Here is a 17,526-nt window from a genome sequence, read left to right on the forward strand (position 1 = left end):
CCTCACTGATGTCTCTTAGACTTTCTAACTTCCTTCAAAGCTCAGTTCAAGAACCTCTTCCTACATGAAGCCTTCCTTATTCTCCTGTTTGCCAGTGCCTCTACCCGTGTATTTATTTTGTATATAATTAGCATACATGTGTCAATATTGTTTTTGTTGACAGAAAGTGTGCTTCTTGAGGAAAGGTACCTTTTTGTCATTGTCATAGTACAAAACACAGTGCCTGGCACATAATAAGCATTCAATAATTTTTTATTGCTTGTTTGATTGCAATCAAAAGTTCATGTCTCCTTGAGGGCATAGTTATTATAGCAGCAAAGTTGTAACTGTAGTAGAAACTAAAACTAAGCAAGTTTATGTATTTTAAAAATATAACACTTACAAGTGTTGCATTAGAATCACTGAGAAACAAATCCAGGAGTTGCTTTGGTGGATTTAGTGCCCTGATATATCTTGTTACTAAGATATTTGTCCCTTCGTCATTGAAAACAGTTGTAATAATTCTTCTGTTTGGAAACATCGCCTCACAATCTTTTCTGAAAATCTGTGCTCTCTGCAAAAGTGTTATATCCGGTTCATCTGTAAACTATAGTCATATATATAACGTAATTATAATTTAAATTTTTCATGCCATATATGATATTTATCACTACCTAGATTATTCTCAGAAGAAAATGTCAAAAGGTAAAAAGTTAAGCTAAGGTTACTATTTATTTGTATGATATAAGGTTAATTGTTATATGTATAATTATTATATATAATTTTAATATTTATAAACAAATAATTTACATACCTCTTCCATCCTCCTTGAAGATACATATAAAATAACTTTGAAAAACCAACCTTATCAGATTCTGTATTACTGATGACAGATGATATTTGAGGCTCAATAGTAGCAAAAATGTTTAAAAAGGTACATTCTTTTAAGTTCTGCCCATTGTAATCTTCTTTAGGTGAGACATATGTCTTACTCCAAGTGTATCCAAGCAAAAGTGGTGGAATATTTACTTGAAAAGTTCCACTGATCTGAAAGAATACCAAACATACCCTCTAATGCATGATGTGACCAACTACCGTCCAAGCCCAATTCTATCCTTTGCATGAGGAGAAGCAGGCTTACATATTTACACGGCAGCCCTAACAGTCTGTGCTCACTCCACACTTGGAGAACTGCTTTCTCCCTCCTCACAGGAAGAACAACTTCTTAGAGCTGCTCTTCCCATATGGTCTCTTGGTTGCTGGCCTCATAATGACCTAAAGTAAAGCAAAAGTTTAAAAAAAAATAAAAGGAAGAGATGGGAAGCTTGTGTAGTGGAAACAGGACTAGATCTGGGTATGAGTCCTGAGTATATCATTTATTAGCTCTGAGATTTGATTATATTAAATCGCCTAAGATCTCTTCATTTCCTTATTTGCTAGGTGGCTACAGTTTTGCTCACTTCCCTAGGTTTTCATTCTCATGAAGACCACCACCAGTTTTTTTTATAACCACCTTCATTATTTATTTATAATAGAAAAAAAATCTTTACACATTCAGTCGTTAATAATAGTTCCCCTCCAACAATAAGAGGCAGCACAGTAGATAGAGTATTGGGCCTGAAGTCAGGAAGACTTATCTTCCCAAGTTCAAATCTGGCCTCAGACACTTACTAGCTGTGTGACCCTGGGAAAGTCACTTAACCCTGTTTGCTTCAGTTTCCTCATCTGTAAAATGAGCTGGCAAAGGAAATAGCAAACCATTCTAGTACCCTTCCCAAGAAAACCCCAAACGGGGTCACAAAGAGTGAGATACAATTTAACATGACTGAACATAAGTGAGGCTTTCCCCAGCTACTGGCCACACTGTAAAATCCAGAAAAATGTTAGCATGACAAAGGGGAAGCAAGTAAGCACTGTTCCTCAGGTCATAGCCTTTTGGTGCTGGGCACTGTGGCAGGAGCTCCAGGGAAGGATGGCAGACAGAGCTGCCACCTATGGTTTGTGGTGGGAATCTCTCAATTTTTGATACTCCAGGTACTCTTCCCTGGAGTTCACAAAGGATGATAGAAAGTTCGAGTTAAAAGCTCTCTGAGAGGTCATCTTTTCTAACTCATTCACTTTACAGATGAGGAAACTGAGGGTCAGAGAAGGTAAGGAGTTTGCTTAAGGACACAGAAGTAGGAGGTGGCAAAGCCAGGATTCAATCTCAAATGTGAGAGACTATGAGGTCAAGAGGAAAAAGACACACACAGGTGTGTCCTATTGAAGATTTCTTCGCTATCATTTAAGATTTCTTCCCTGTTCCATATTTAGGAGCATCAGAAAGTACAATCTCAGGATGGTTGTATGTCATGATGATTTGGGAGCTAGGAGTGCAGCAGTGGGACTGAAAAGAGTCTGGTTTCAGAGAGAATGCTTATAGAGCAAATTTCTGTGATTCTGGCAACTGTAAGGAATTTTGGAAAGGAAAGGATTAGATAGTCACCTTTTGGGTGTGTGGCTTCTAGGAACTGACTGGACAGTTCCTTAAGACAGTGTAAGGGAAACTCTAAGCAGTAACCAAGGGATTTGGAAATGTCTGTTGTGTCAACGTTTTTTGGAGCAGCTGCAAACACTCTCAGTTCTCAGACAATAATGCAGTCCCTTCTCCTTGACTTCATTCAGTTAGCAGAGGTGTGCAGTTAGATGGACAGTGACTCTGCATTCACTGGTACTAAAGGAGCTGTCAGTAAGAATCAGGTCAGCCAAAGAGGATGTACTAATCAATTAAAGTAATTGATGACTGGTCTGACACTGACTGCTATCTTAGCAAATAACACTTGTGGAAAGATAGAGAGGAAGTGTAGATCAGTATTATTTCTGCGACTCCATTAGTGTTAAATGTCTTAATATGGCCCTGAAATATATCCTTCAAAGGGCCATAGAAAAAATTCTTCATTGATGGCTTTCATCTGTAAAAGAGCCAAATAATTCAGACTGTGTCCATCTACAGAGGGCATTACTAAGTATACTCCTGCCATCTTAGCCTCCTTCAAATTTACTGATCAGACAACTGAAGTGAAAAAAAAAAGGAGAAAAAAAGGAAGACATATTTTTCTCAAGTTAAATTTGGCATTTTTAGTCTAATAATCTTTTGTTAATACCTTTGGTTGCTGCAGAAGAGCAGAGAAAGGGAAAATAACTGATCCAAGCCAATTTTTTCTTATATATGAGTGACCACTGCAGCCCTTGAGACAATGATCCTAATAAGAAAAATAATTATGATTAATTATACATTCATTCATATAATATTTAAGTATATAATTCACTAGCCCTGTCAATAATTGCAAACAATTTGATCATCCCACATTTTTAAAAAAAATACATTACTGATACATTATTCATGTATTAATTACTAATTAATGCAATTAATTACTAATGTTATTGTATGTATCTTTCAGTGGATTGTTTAGTATTTGATCCACTGTTAAATATAAAAAAGCTTGTTCATTCCCTACTATTATCCTTATTGAGGATACACTCAATTTATACATTTGGAAGAGAAGCATTAAAGTATATGACAGTATTGCCTTTTTTTTTTTTTTTTAAATTTCAGAGGCAATGGGGGTTAAGTGACTTGCCCAGGGTCACACAGCTAGTAAGTGTCTGAAGCCAGATTTGAACTCAGGTCCTCCTGACTCCAGGGCCGGTGCTCTATCCACTGAGTCACCTAGCTGCCCCTACAGTATTCTTTTTAATATTCAATCTAGAATGACAAAGGTGTATAAGTCTACAGCTCCTTGCTTTCTTGGTGGTGTCTTGGTCTCCTGAATCTTTGCTATGTGAATGTTGAATCCAACGAAGGTAGGTTTGCTTTGTTACCTCCAGATACATACAGGTTTAGCCTGCCTGGAAGCCTACTTCCAGGCGAACTAGGTCTAGTGCTTTTGCCAGTAAGCAGTAAGTGAAGAGGAAGAAGTAAACACAAAGAAGACAGGAATAAAAATGATCAGGGTGAGGGGACACCAGGAAGGGAGGCACAGAGAGGAAATGACAGGGAAAGGGATGCTTTAGGGAAGCCACAGGGCTAATGATACACCACAACCAATCTCCTACTAATCAGTTTTCATTCAGATTGCTTTCTCTGGAAATTACTTTAAAATGTATTAATAGTATTAGTATTATGCCTTACCTCATGTTTTTCAATCACAGTTTCATCAAAGATGTTGACATATATATTATCTTTAATTTTAGATAAGTTTGAGAAGCTGTAATCATGTCCTGGTGAACTAAAAGAAAGAATGGTATATTTTAACTGTTTGTAGAAATGCCTTTTTTTCTTAAGAGAACCATTCATAATGCATCATGCAGGTATTCATATTCCTTCATTGCAGGGAATGTGGTAGGGGAGTAAACCACTTGGTACCCTTTCTTCCTCAATCTCTGCCCGTTGACGTTCTATCCACATTATAAGCTCAAATGGCACCTCCTCCATCAGCCTTCTCAGATCTCCCTGCGAGAAATGATCTCTATCTCACCTGCTCTCATGGCACATTTTACTTGTCCAACAAAAATCCTAGTGCCCACACATTGCCCTTTTAACTACTGGATTGTTATTATTTTCCCCAGGTGCTAGGGGTGTGATGCCGATTTGGAAAAAGTGAAAGGTAACAACAGTCTATGATGACAACTCACCCCGCCCCTTGTCCCCACTGATAATTTGGCTTCTGATGAGTGCCATTTTTTTTCACCTTTGGGGAGACTGGGAGAGTGAATGCTAATAGTGAAGGAGGAGGACAGGGACAGACACAGTCTTCATTCAGATGCACTGACTTCAAGTTCTCTGTTTCCTTTTTCTTTGTCCTCAAGAAAAACTTCCTATTTCCCATTTGGGAGTGGAGAAAGGGATGTGAAGTGGCTGAACTATACTTCCCTCTCAGCCATGTGGCTGAGCTACTCTGAGAATCAAATACTGGATTGTTAGCAGCTGCTGCCACCAAGACCATCAAATGTAGTGATAAAGTATCAGTGTGTGAAGAGCCAAAATGATTGGGGGTCAACATGTGGAGAAATGAGACTGGGCTAGTGCCTGGGGTCTGGCAGCTTTTGAAACACCTATCGATTGGTGAGGAGGGAATACTGTTTCTCGTACCATTCCTCCCTTGTTTTTACTGTCCTTGTCTATAGGGGTCTAGATACAAGTGACTGTCCTTTGTTTTATTGTATTTACAAGTCCATCCTTGAAATGAGGTCTCAGATATGAAGCTCCTTCCTTTGATCTTTTCAATGACCCATGAAGTGCTGTAGGACTGTCCCTCAGGCACTCTGGAAAGAAGAAGTAAGAGGGCAGATGGGATCAAGTTTCTGGGAGGTTCCCCATGTGGGAAGCACTTATCAATTTTCCTTGGATGAGATTTGACAACAGATGGGATGTGGGGGGAGGGAAGAAGTGAGAGTGAGGAGTCGAGGATGATACCTAGGTTGTGAGACTGGATTAAAGAGGCAGGAGTTTGGAGGAAAGATAGTGAGTTCAGTTTTGGACATGTTGAGTTTAAGATGTCTACGTCCAAAAGGCAGTTGAAGATGTAAGACTGGAGTTCAGCAGAGAGGTTGTGGCTAGGTAGGCAGATGTGAGAATCATCTGCATGGAAAAGATAACTGAATCCCTGGGAGCTGATGACTTCACCAAATGAAATAGCATAGAGAAAGAAGAGTAGAGGGCTTAGGACAGATCCTTGGAAGACACCTTTGGGTAGACAGATTTGGATTAAGATCCTGCAAAGAAGTATGAAAAGTGGGTCAGACAGGCAGGAGAACCAGGATAGGGTATTGTTATGGAAACCTACATGCAAAAAAGTATCAAGGAGAAAAGAGTGATCAACAGCGTTAGAGTCAAGAAGGCTAAGAACTGATAAAAGGCCACTAGATTTTACAATTAAAAGATCATTTGAGGAACTGGGAGTAGGATTTTTGAGGGAGTTTCAATATGCTTGTTAGAGCCACCTATTATCAAGGCAATTGTTGGGGAAGAGAAGACTGAGCCAGGCACTGAACTCATTGAGGAAGGAAGGAGGGTGTCACAGAAGTTGGTAGATATCAGTTACCAGAATCTTGATCAGTGATAAATATGGATCGAATGAACCCTCAAAGGAGGAGAGGTTACTGAGTGATAGTGGTAGATAAAAAGCCTGGAAGTGGCAGTGGGGGGCAAAGAGTATTCTACCTCTCCCACTATGACAAGTGAACCCAGAGGCTTACTCAGGAATTGCAGTTGCAATTGGGCATCAAAATTGAGACCATCAGAACTGGAAATGTCAGTCTGATTCATTCCATTGTGTCTCTCACATCTGTTCCCTAGTCTTTAGTCACACTGCTATCATCTCAGGTAAGAGGTGTATGGGATGTTCAGAGGACTAGCACCTCTAGTTTGTGGATTTGCTGAGCCCTTTTCAGGTCTGCTTATCCACCTTTGGTGTCTACCTGGGTTTTAAAATGCTAAGCAGAGAGTTGTGTCTTGGGGTCTGAGGGAGGAGGATAGAGCTGCTGCACGTGGTGGCACAGCTTCTTGCATGGGCCCAGAGCCAAGAAGGAGGCGTCAGGTCCAGACAGGCACATCTGGAGGCTGCAGGGCTCCCTTTGCAGCCCAGACTGATGCTCCCTCCGCCCCCTTGCAGCTTCCTGTCACAGCCGCTTATCCCTGGGGTCCAGAACCCCAGTCCCGCGCCCCCAGATGACTCGCAATTTCAAACCAGGAGACCTGATCTTCGCCAAGATAAAAGGTTACCCCCACTGGCCACCCTAGTAAATGAAGTTCCTGATGGAGCTGTAAAGTTACCTACAAATAAACTGCCTGTTTTCTTTTTTGGAACTCATGAGACTGCTTTTTTGGGACTAAAGGGTATATTTCCTTAGAAAATAAAGATAAATATGGCAAACCTAATAAAAGAAAAGGCTTTAATGAAGGATTATGGGAAATAGACAATAACCCCAAAATGAAGTTTTCTATTCAACAGGCATTTACAAAACAGTCAAATGCATCTTCTGATGTTAAGACTGAAGAAAAAGAAATTAGTGCTTCAAAAGAAGATGTGACTAAAACAATGGACATAACCACTCCAAAGGCTGCTAGAAGAGAAAGAGAAAGACAGAAAAGCAAGCAGAAACTGAGGTGGTAGGAATAGTGACTGAATCAACAACAAAAACATCGTCCCTCCAAAAGTGAATCCTAAAAGAGGAAGACCATCAGCTAGAGAAGTAAAAGTCCAAAACCAAGAGGGAGACCCAAAATGGTGAAACTGCCTTGTCCTTCAGACAATGACAATGTTGCTGAAGAGGATAAAAGTAAAAAAAAAAAAAAAAAAAAAAAAAGGTCAAGATGAAAAGCAACCAGAAAAGCAGTTGAGAAAGGATGAAGAGGTGGAGAAGGAAGAAGATAAGCCAAGGAAAGACAAGACAAAAAGCAAGGGAAGAAGGAAGTTGAGCCAAAAAGAAAAACTACAACAAAAGCAGGCTTTGCATCAACTTCTGATTCTGAAGAGGAGGGTAAAGATCAAGAAGGTGAAAAGAAGAGAAATGGAGGATGAAATTTTCAGGCTGGTCATGGAAGGAATATAATAAAAGGTCAACATGAGAAAGAAAGCAGCAGACAGAAAATGCAAGCAAGAAGAGCAAAAGGATGCTGAACCACAGAATAAAGATGAAAGCAAGAAGCCAGAAGTTAAGAAAGTGGAGAAGAAATGAGAAACATCAATGGACTCTTGACCTCAAAGGATACACACAGAAATTAAATACACAGAGATGATTACGGCATTAAAGAAAATAAGGCGCATTAAAGTTAGGTTATTATGGAAAAGTCTACAATGCTATATAATAAGTTGAAGAACACGTTTTTAGTTGGTGAAGGATATTCTGTTATTACACAAGTGTTGAATAAATCACTTGCTGAACAAAGACAACGTGAGGAGGCTAATAAAATGAAAGAACAGAGAAAGAAAGGTCGAAATAAAAAAGCTAGAAAAGGAACAAACAGGTTTGAAAACTTTGAATGGTGGATCAGAATTTCAAGACAATAACCAGCCACAACACAATGAAGAAAGCAATAAGGAAAGTAAATATAGGCATGAAGCCACCATGAAGAAAAAACATTCAGTAGAGAACTAATTTTGAAGAGAGGATTGTCACAATTTTTTCATTTAAAAATTTGACTGCTGAAAATTTTAAATAATTTTTATAAACATATGTTTTGATGTTTAAGAACTTGATTTAAGGGAAAACATTCTCTTTATATCTTCATTTTAAAAGTAAACATTCTTGATGATTGTGTTTGTGAAGTATTAATGGCTATATGCACAGTAAAAGTGTATGCCTTTGGAGGAAAAAGATCCATTTAGGAAATGTTAAACTGCTTTTATTTTTTAAGAATTAGAGTTGTAGTATATTTTTGATTATTGTATGTTAATGTGTAGTTAGTGGTAGTCAAAAGTTACTTTTTTTAACTACCACCTGTAGAAACCCTTCCCATGTTCCTAAATAACTTGGTATTTTTTTGTGCATAGTTTTAACAAATCTTGCATTTACTGGATTGTCTTTTCACTGTGGTTTTTGTAGAAGTTAAGCATTTTTATAGTAGCTAAAATGTTACTTCTCTATAAGAATACTCATTCACTACCTTTTATAGAAATTAGTATTAATCTTGCACACTCCATTTGTCAGGTTTTCCTGCTTTGAAACATTCTAAGCTATGATGCCTTTATATTTTTTTTTAAGCAGTTGGGTAGCCTACATGGCAATTTGGGAAGTAGTAACTTTGTTTTTTTTTCATTTTTTTATTTTGTTTATTATTATTTTTTTTGATTTATCAATAATCACTTCCATATGATTTTGAGTTTAAAATTTTTCTCCCCTTTCTTCCTCACCACCCTCCCCAAGACGGCACACTATCTGATATAGGCTATACGTTTACATTCATATTAAACATATTTTCACATTAGTGATGTTGTAACTAGAAATTAAAACCAATAGGAGGAACCATCAGAAAGAGGAAACAAAACTCAACAGAAGAGAAAAAAAATAGCAATTCGGCTTCCATAGTTCTTTCTTTGGGTGTGGATAGCATTTTCCATCACAAGGCCTCTGGAGATGTCTTAGATCCTTGTATTGCCAGGAAGGGTTAAGTTTATCAATATTAGTCATCATGCACCATGGCTGTTATTGTGTACAACATTCTCTTGGTTCTGCTGACTTCACTCAGCATCAGACCATACAAGTCTTTCCAGGTTTTTCTGAAATCAGCCTGATCATCATTTCTTATAGCACAACAGTAGTAACTTTGTTTTTTAACAGGCAAAAATCTCATGTATGTTTTCTTTTTTATTTTTTTTTTGTTGTAGTTGGGCATAGCTTTATGAAGCTGGATAAATAGGGTTACTAATTACTCTGTAAGAAAGTGACAATCTCAAAAGTTAATGGTGGTTACTAGGAACAGTCATATCTATGGAATTCTCATCAGTAAATTAAGCTTACCATTATGTGGAAAGACAGGAGGCACTTAAAACAGGGAGTACTATCTTTATGGAACAAATGGTTACTAATAAGTGCTCTGATAGGAGGTGTTCTATATTTAACTAAATAATAGGAATTCTGAGAGATAAACTGACTTTATAAACTCAGTTAACATGTAAATATGCCCCCTAAAATAGAAAATTTAAAGGCACTTCATGTTATACAAGCGTGAAGGAGGAGAAATTACTGGTAAAATATGAAGCATAATATTAGTTCACTAGTGTAAGCAACAGCTATCCTTGCACATACCATGGTTTAGTTTGTACACTTTTGACTATGTACCTATATTTCAGAATTTCTCCATTACTTTAGAAAGCATGTCAAATTTTTTTGTAGACATTTCCACAGTTTGGAGCTTGAATAAACTGGTTATAGATTTAGAAGATCTATGAAGTACTTTCAAGAGGCAAAAAGGTACAAATGACAGTATCACCTATTATATTGCTTTGTTGAAATACTGCTAAATATGCCAGTAAATATTAGCAGTTTGCTCCTAATTCATTTTTTTAAAAATCAGATTTATTGTAGTTAATCCAAAGTGTCAATGTAAACTTAACTAATTTTGATTAAAGAATTTTGTCAATCTGAAAAAAAATGCTAAGCAGAAGAGCTGGGGCCATGTGTATGGACTGCCAAGATTTTATTAGACCTATTTAAAAATGAAACACCTTAGCAGCACTGTTTTTGTCCATCCTCCTGTCAATTTTACCTTCACCACAAATTACCTTGCATATACTTATTTTGAGAGTGGGTAGACAGCTATAGCATCAGGAAGTCTTGAGTCTGAATTCCATCTCCCCGGCATACTGGCTTTGTGACCAATGCCTTAATCTCTCAGTGCCTTAGGCAGCTCCTTAAAACCAAACACTAGGTGAGCAGTTGCTGACCAGCTTTGGTAAAAGGCATTTTCTCACCTAGAATTTCCTATTCCAATAAAATCACTTAATTAAGACCTCTTTTCCCCCTGCCACACCCCCAAGTATATTATGTCCTTAGAGGAATGTAAGCTTCTTGAAGGCAGAGTTTGTCTCAGTGGTCCTTATATCCTTAGCACTTAAGTCAGATAACAAACATTTGTCATGTTGCATTTATTGTATTGTATTATCATTTCTGTCCTTTAGGTAGGAAGGAAAGGGGAAGGAATACATATTTATTAAGTGACTACTATGTGTGAATCACAGTGTTAAGCATTTTGCAAATAATATCTAGGACATGGGTAAGTAGTTAGGGGTATATGTTTGTTTGTAAAGCTCAATCTATTAACCGCATTTTTAATTAACAGTACTTTTTTCTATTATGGCTTTATATTAAAAAAAATAGTAAAAGTCATGTCCAAAGTTACTTGAAAAAGTTCAGTCTAAAAACTAAAGTACGCCAATTTGCAAAAAACCAAAACAAAACAAAACAGCCTAATGACATATTTTTCATTTTCAATATAGTATTGATTTTGTTTTGACTGAGGTGTGAGGGTAGGGGTAGTGAGCCTGGTATTAGGAAAGATGGACTCTAACTTACCTAAAATCTACTACAATTTCTTTATTCCAACATGGATGAGATCCATTGGCAGTATCAGTTTGATAAACAGTATGCTGAAAAGAAACTTCTACAAAAGGGCGTACAGCATCCTAAAATACAAAATAAACATTGACTAGATTTTGTAAGATTTTTAAGGAAGTTATTTTGGGTTATATAATTGCAAAGGCAACAAGGCAAGAAAAGTAGTCACTTGGTTACTGCTGGCAACTTGATAACATGTTTTGTTAAGACTGCCCTCATTGCCTGTACTTCACCACTCACTTTTCAACACCTTGTAATCTGGCTTCTAACTCAATTGCTTTATTAAATCTACTGTCTTAAAGATTTCCTTGGATTTCTTAACTTATAAATCTGTTATTACTTTCTCAGTCCTCATTCATTTGACCTCTTTGTAGTTTTTGATACTGTCAATCACATCTCCCTCCCTAGACTTCCAGGTCCCATTTTTTAAAGTTGACTATCTATCTACCTATCTATCTGATTCATCCTTCTCTCTTCCTTGATAGATCATCATCCATACATAACTTATCCTCTTAGGATAAGCTAGTTCTGAGCTCTTTCCAGGTCCACATCATTCAACACACACTTTCATTCACTGATATCTTCTATTTCCTTGAGTTCAAAGAGAATTTCTACACAGATGACTATTAAAGCTATTTATCCTGTCCCAATACCTTTCTTAAACTCCACCTTCAGTATACTGAATGTCTGCTGAATATCTCTACATTGATGTCCTGTAAGTAACTCAAATTCAGCCTCCAAAATGAAAGCTATGATCTTCCCCCTTAAATCCAACTCTTCTCCAAACTGCTGAGTCATCCAGGCTCTCTGTTACCTAACTTCATTACCTTGGAGTCATACTTGAGTCTTTTCTCACCTTCATTTCCATTTAGTCGCTAAATTTTTTTATTGTATCTCCGTAAGACCTCTTGCATCTGACCTCTTCTATCTACTCATTCTAGTACAACAATATGTCAGGCCCTCATCACCTCTTTCCAGGACTCTTCTAATGGCCTCCTAATTATTCTTCCTGCTGCCAGTCTCTGACCTCTTCAATTCATTTTCTACCCCCTGAAAAAATAGTCTTAAGGTACTGATCTAAAGTACTAGATCTTTCTAAGGTACTATAATCTTCCTACTCAAAAACTTAGAGTGGCTTCCTATAGAATAAAATATAAACCTCTATATTGCCTATAGGATAAAATATAAACCTCTCCGTCTAACATTTAAGTAAGTCTCTACCCTAATTTTCTGGCCTTACCTCATATTACTTCTCTTTATAAACTCTATGTTCTGGCTAAATTGTACTACTATTTATTTCCCAAAACCAATATTCAGCCTCCTATATATGTACATCTTCCATATAGAATGTATTTCCATCTCATATTCTCATAAATCTTCCTTTTCCTTCAAGGTTCAACTCATTTATCTCCTAAGCAAAACATTTCCCGACTTCTCCCTCCTTGAATGACCTTAAATTTATTTATCTGTGTACATATTTTATTCCCTTCTCTTTTCTCCCCACTTCCCCATTTAAACTCCTTCAGGGTTAACTCTAGTTCACTTTTATCTTTATATCCTTAAAAATCTAGTGCAATGCCTTGCACATAAAAGTCCAATAAATGTTTGTTGGATTGAACTTGCTAGTTGCTTGAACAATCAACATTTTCTATAGTAATGTTTTCCATATTACCTATTTCTGAAATATTCAGTACTTATCTCATTTAAGAGCTCCACTGTGGCAACTGATTTGTTTGATTCTTTATGTCTGACCCGAGATATAGAAGACAGCAAATATGTGGGTATATCCAATGTCCTTTAGGGGGAAAAAAGTGAAGATACATGCATTTTGAGTAATTTTTAGCATCAAAAAATTGTTTGGTTCCTGCTTGTGCTTTCAAATATATAGTAGAGGTAGCAGTAGCTGTTCACACGTGATCAAGCAGCCAGGAGGAACAGCGGATAGAGGGTAGAACCTGTAGTCAGGGAAACCTGCTTTTTTTGAACGCTGCTTCAAAAATTCACTAGCTGTGTGACTGGGAGCCATCTCCACTTGTCCTGATCAGTATCTAGCCACTGGACCTAGATGGCTCCAGAGGAGAAAGTGAGGCTGGTGACTTTGCACAGCCTTCCCTCACTTAAATCCAGTTCACTTGCAAGTCACAGCATCATCTTTCTGATGTCATGGTCCTTTTCTAGAATGACGGACAAACCATAACTTGTGAGTAGTCTGAGCTGCCCCACTGGGGACCCAACTGGCCATTTCTAGTTGGGCAGTTCAGCTACTCTTGCCACATGAGGTATCATGCTCTTACCTGAGAGTGCTCTACCCAAAGGAAGGTAAATTTTGAAGGCTGAAACACACCTGGATATCTTGGGGTATACCGGCTACATACCTTTCTTAATGACCATGCCTTAAACCCAGTTCACTCTGGCTCTTATTTATTGGTCCCTACTCAAGCACCATTTAATGATTATTGTTTGGGTGGCTCAAAGTGAATGTAAGTAGAAATTGTTCTCTTTTGGCCAGAAACCCTGAGGGTCTTCCCCTCCCAGTCTGATTTTTTTTTTTTTATTAAAGGGGCCACCCCTTGGCTCACTTTTTAAACAGCCCTAATTACTGAATGGGTGTTGCCTCAGTCAAAGTGAGAACTCTGAAAGACTTAGCTTCAAAAGGCCAAGGGCTCCCACTGCATCCTGGGCCGTCTCCAGTTGTCCTGATCTGTATCTGGCCACTGGGCTTAGATGGCTCCAGAGGAGAAAGTGAGACTGGTTACTTTGCACAGCCCTCTCTCACTTAAATCCAATTCACTTGCAAGTCATGGCATCATCTTCCTGATGTCATGGTCCTCTTGGAGAACAAAGGACAAACCACAACCACAGCTATGTGACCAGGTCACTTAACCTCTCTGTATCTCAGTTTTCTTATCTGTAAAATAAGTATAATAACTGTACCTACTTCCCAGGGTGTTGTGAAGATCAAATGAGTTAACATATGTGAAATACTTTGCAAAGTATGAAGCACTAGATAAATGCTAGCAATGATGATGATGATGATCTTAAAGAGTATCTGAATTCATGTTTCTTTTCTGTTTAAAATGAACAGAACTGGATAATCTGAGGTTGTTGTTATGGAAACAACACCCCCCCCCAATCCAAGACCTTTATATTATGACTCAGAACAGTACCTGAATGTTTAACTGAGACACTATTGTTGTTCCAAAGCCAAACTCAGTTGTTCTTATTGCTAACTTTCTAGGAATGAGGAAGAGGTCTCAGACCCTATGGAGCTGGCTTAGCCTTTAAAACATTTTCTTCTACCCTGCTTCCTAAAACCTGTTACTCAAACTTCAATTTTCTTTGTTGTTGTTGTTCAGTAGTGTCCAACTCTTCATGACTCCATGGACCATGGGGCACCAGGCCTTTCTGTCCTCTACTCTCTCCCAAAGTCTGTCCAAGCTCGTGTTTGTTGTTTCCATGACATTATCTATCCATCTCATCCTCTGCCATCCCCCTTTCCTTTTGCCTTAATTCTTTCCCAACATCAGGGTCTTTTCCTGTCTTCTCATCATGTGGCCAAAGTATTCAAGCTTCAGCTTCAGTATTTGACCTTCCAGTGAATAGTCTGAATTAATTTCTTTTCAGTGTTAACTGATTTGATCTCCTTGCTGTCTAAGAGACTCTCAAAAGTCTTCTCCAGCACCACAATTTTAAAGTATTGGTTCTGTGGTACTCAGCTTTTCTTATGGTCCAACTCTCACAGCCATACATCGCTACTGGAAAAACCATAGCTTTGACCACATGGACCTTTGTCATCAAAGCGATATCTCTGCTTTTTGTATGCTGTCCAGATTTGCCATAGCTTTCCTTCCAAGGAGTGTTTTTTTTTTTAATTTCATGGTTGTAGTTGCTGTCTGTGGTGATCTTTCAGCCCAAGAATATAAAACCTGACATTGCTTCAATTTCTTCTCCTTCCATTTGCCAAGAAGTGATAGAACTGTTGCCAACATCTTAGGTTTTTTTTGGTGTTAAACTTCAAGCCAACTCTTATACTCTCCTCTTTGACCCTCATCAAGAGGTTTCTTAATTCTTCTTTACTTTCTGCCTTCAGAATGGTATTGTCTGCATATCTGAGATTGTGCGTATTTCTTCCATCAATTTAATTCTGGTTTTTCATTCATCCAGACTGGCATTTTGCATGATATCCTCTGTATATAAGTTAAATAAATAAGGTGACAATATTGGTTGGTTGGTTGTTATTCTTCATTCTCAAAGAGGACCAAAATGACCTCGTTATGTTGGGGTAAAAGTACTATATGTCCAACTGTGGCTGATCAGAACAATATGAGCTTGGAAGGCTCTACTACAGGTAGGTCACAAATAGTCCATACGAACATTTGGAGTGGAGGTGTCTCTAAATTTGTGCATCTCACATTTCTTTTGAGCTACTGCAATCCTGCTTCCCTCCTGGAGTACAAAGCCTTTTTTGATGCAGGCACGCCATGCTGGACAGTCCTGTGCCAGTGTATCCCATGTCTCACAATTGATTCCAAAGTTCTTCAGAGAGGCCTTGAGAGTGTTCTTGTATTGCTTCTTCTGACCTCTGTGTAAGCATTTGCCTTGTGTGAGTTCTCCATGAAATAGTCTTTTAGGCAAATGTACATTTGGCATTCAAATAATGTGGCTAGCCCATTGGAGTTGTGCTATCTGTGGTAAAGTTTGAAGAAAGGACCTCATTGTCCAGTACCTTATTTGCCAAGTGATCTTCAGAATCTTCCTAAGATAATTTAAATGGAAGTGATTCAGTTTCCTAGCATGGTGCTGGTATACTGTCCAGGTTTCACAGGCATACACCAATGAGGTCAGCACAACACCTCTGTAAACCTTCACTTTGGTAGACCTTCACCTATTCTCTCCCACACTTTCCATCAGAGCCTTCCAAACACTGAGCTAGTTCTGACAATGCATGTGTCAACCTCATCATCTTTGTGTACATCCCTGGAATGTGTACTGCCACGGTAAGTGAACTAATCCACAGCATTCAAATTTTTTTCATTTGCCGTAGCATATGGTTCCATGTATGGGTGGTGTGATGCTGGCTAGTGGAGAACCTCTGTTTTCTTGTTGTTAATTGTTAGGCCAAAATTAGCACAAGTGGCAGAGAAGCAAACCATAGTTCATTGCATTTCAGTCTCAGAAGCTGTGCACAATCATCTGCAAACAAAAAGTTGTACACCAACTCTCTCTCCACTTTAGTCTTGGCTTTTAGCCTTTTCAAGTTAAATAATTTACCATCAGTGCAATAGTTGACCTTGGTGCCATTTTGGTCCCTGTTGAAGGTATCTGAAAACACTGCAGAAAACATCATGCTAAAAAGCATGGGAGCAAACACACAGCCCTGCTTCACTCCACTGGTGACTAAGAAAGTGAGAGAGCATCATCCATTATCCAGAACCCATGCAAGCATGTTGCCATGAAACTGACATACAATACTGATGAACTTCTCCAGGCAACCAAATTTTGCCATGATTTTCCACAAGCCCTTACAATTGACAGTATCAAAGGCTTTGGTCAGTTCAATGAATGTTTTGTACAGAACTCTGTTCTGCTCCTAGCATTTCTCCTGGAGTTTTCAGGCAGCAAACACCAGATCAACCATTTCCTGACCTTTTCTGAAGCCACACTGGCTCTTGGGTAGATGACCATCTTCCAGGTGAAGGATCAGCCTATTAAGGATGGCTCTAGTAAGAATACTGCTGGCAATGACTAAGAGACAGACCCCTCCCCCACATTCCTACTCCTGTGACTGTCACAGGACAATCTATTTCCTTTTCCTTTATAGAGATGGGCAATAGAGGTATCCTTGAGCTCCTGGGGGATGACCTCCTCTTGCCATATAACTTTGAAAATTTCAGTCAGCTTTCATAAGAGCAGTGGGCCCCCTGCCTTGTAAATCTCAGCTGGAATAGAATCAGTACCAGGTGCTTCATTACTCTCACATCCTGTTTGTCTCTTCTCCTTACAATGATATAGTCTATTAAATGCCCATGTTGGCTGTGAGGGTGCACCCACAATGTTTTATTGCATTTAGGTAAAAAGAAGATAATGTTGGTGATGAGGTCATGAGACACACAAGTCTTCAGCAGTAAGTGACCACTGCTGTTGCTGTTTCTGACTCCATTCCTCCCAAGGACTCCCTGCCACATCTGATAATCTGTGCATACTCTGGCTTGTCCTCTTTCAGCACATTCATGATGAGGGTCTCTAGATCTTCATAAAATTTTCCTTGACCTCATCAGAGTTTGTTATGGTCAGAGCATATGCACTGATGATGGTAGTATAGCACTTTCCTGGAAGTGGCAATTGCATTGTCATAAGCCTGTCATTCACTCCATTTGGGAGGCACACAAGCCTGTTGACTTGACTAGTTTTGATCACAAAACCTATTCCAGCGTCATGGCACTCACCATC

General features: G+C 38.5%; 1 protein-coding gene and 1 pseudogene across 1 annotated transcript in view; one reads left to right on the forward strand and one right to left on the reverse strand.

The window, feature by feature from the left end:
- Window positions 1–17,526, reverse strand: part of CC2D2B (coiled-coil and C2 domain containing 2B) — a 128,010-nt gene that overhangs the window by 29,524 nt on the left and 80,960 nt on the right. Inside the window, 7 exon segments of the mRNA XM_027858110.1 lie at window positions 383–586; window positions 844–1,026; window positions 3,123–3,221; window positions 4,151–4,247; window positions 11,035–11,144; window positions 11,996–12,013; window positions 12,793–12,871. Of these exon segments, the coding sequence (XP_027713911.1) occupies window positions 383–586; window positions 844–1,026; window positions 3,123–3,221; window positions 4,151–4,247; window positions 11,035–11,144; window positions 11,996–12,013; window positions 12,793–12,871 (790 nt within the window).
- Window positions 6,689–7,732, forward strand: LOC114042221 (annotated as a pseudogene).

Source organism: Vombatus ursinus, unplaced genomic scaffold (assembly GCF_900497805.2).
Source record: "Vombatus ursinus unplaced genomic scaffold, bare-nosed wombat genome assembly UNPS02000749.1, whole genome shotgun sequence".
Lineage (NCBI taxonomy): Eukaryota > Metazoa > Chordata > Mammalia > Diprotodontia > Vombatidae > Vombatus > Vombatus ursinus.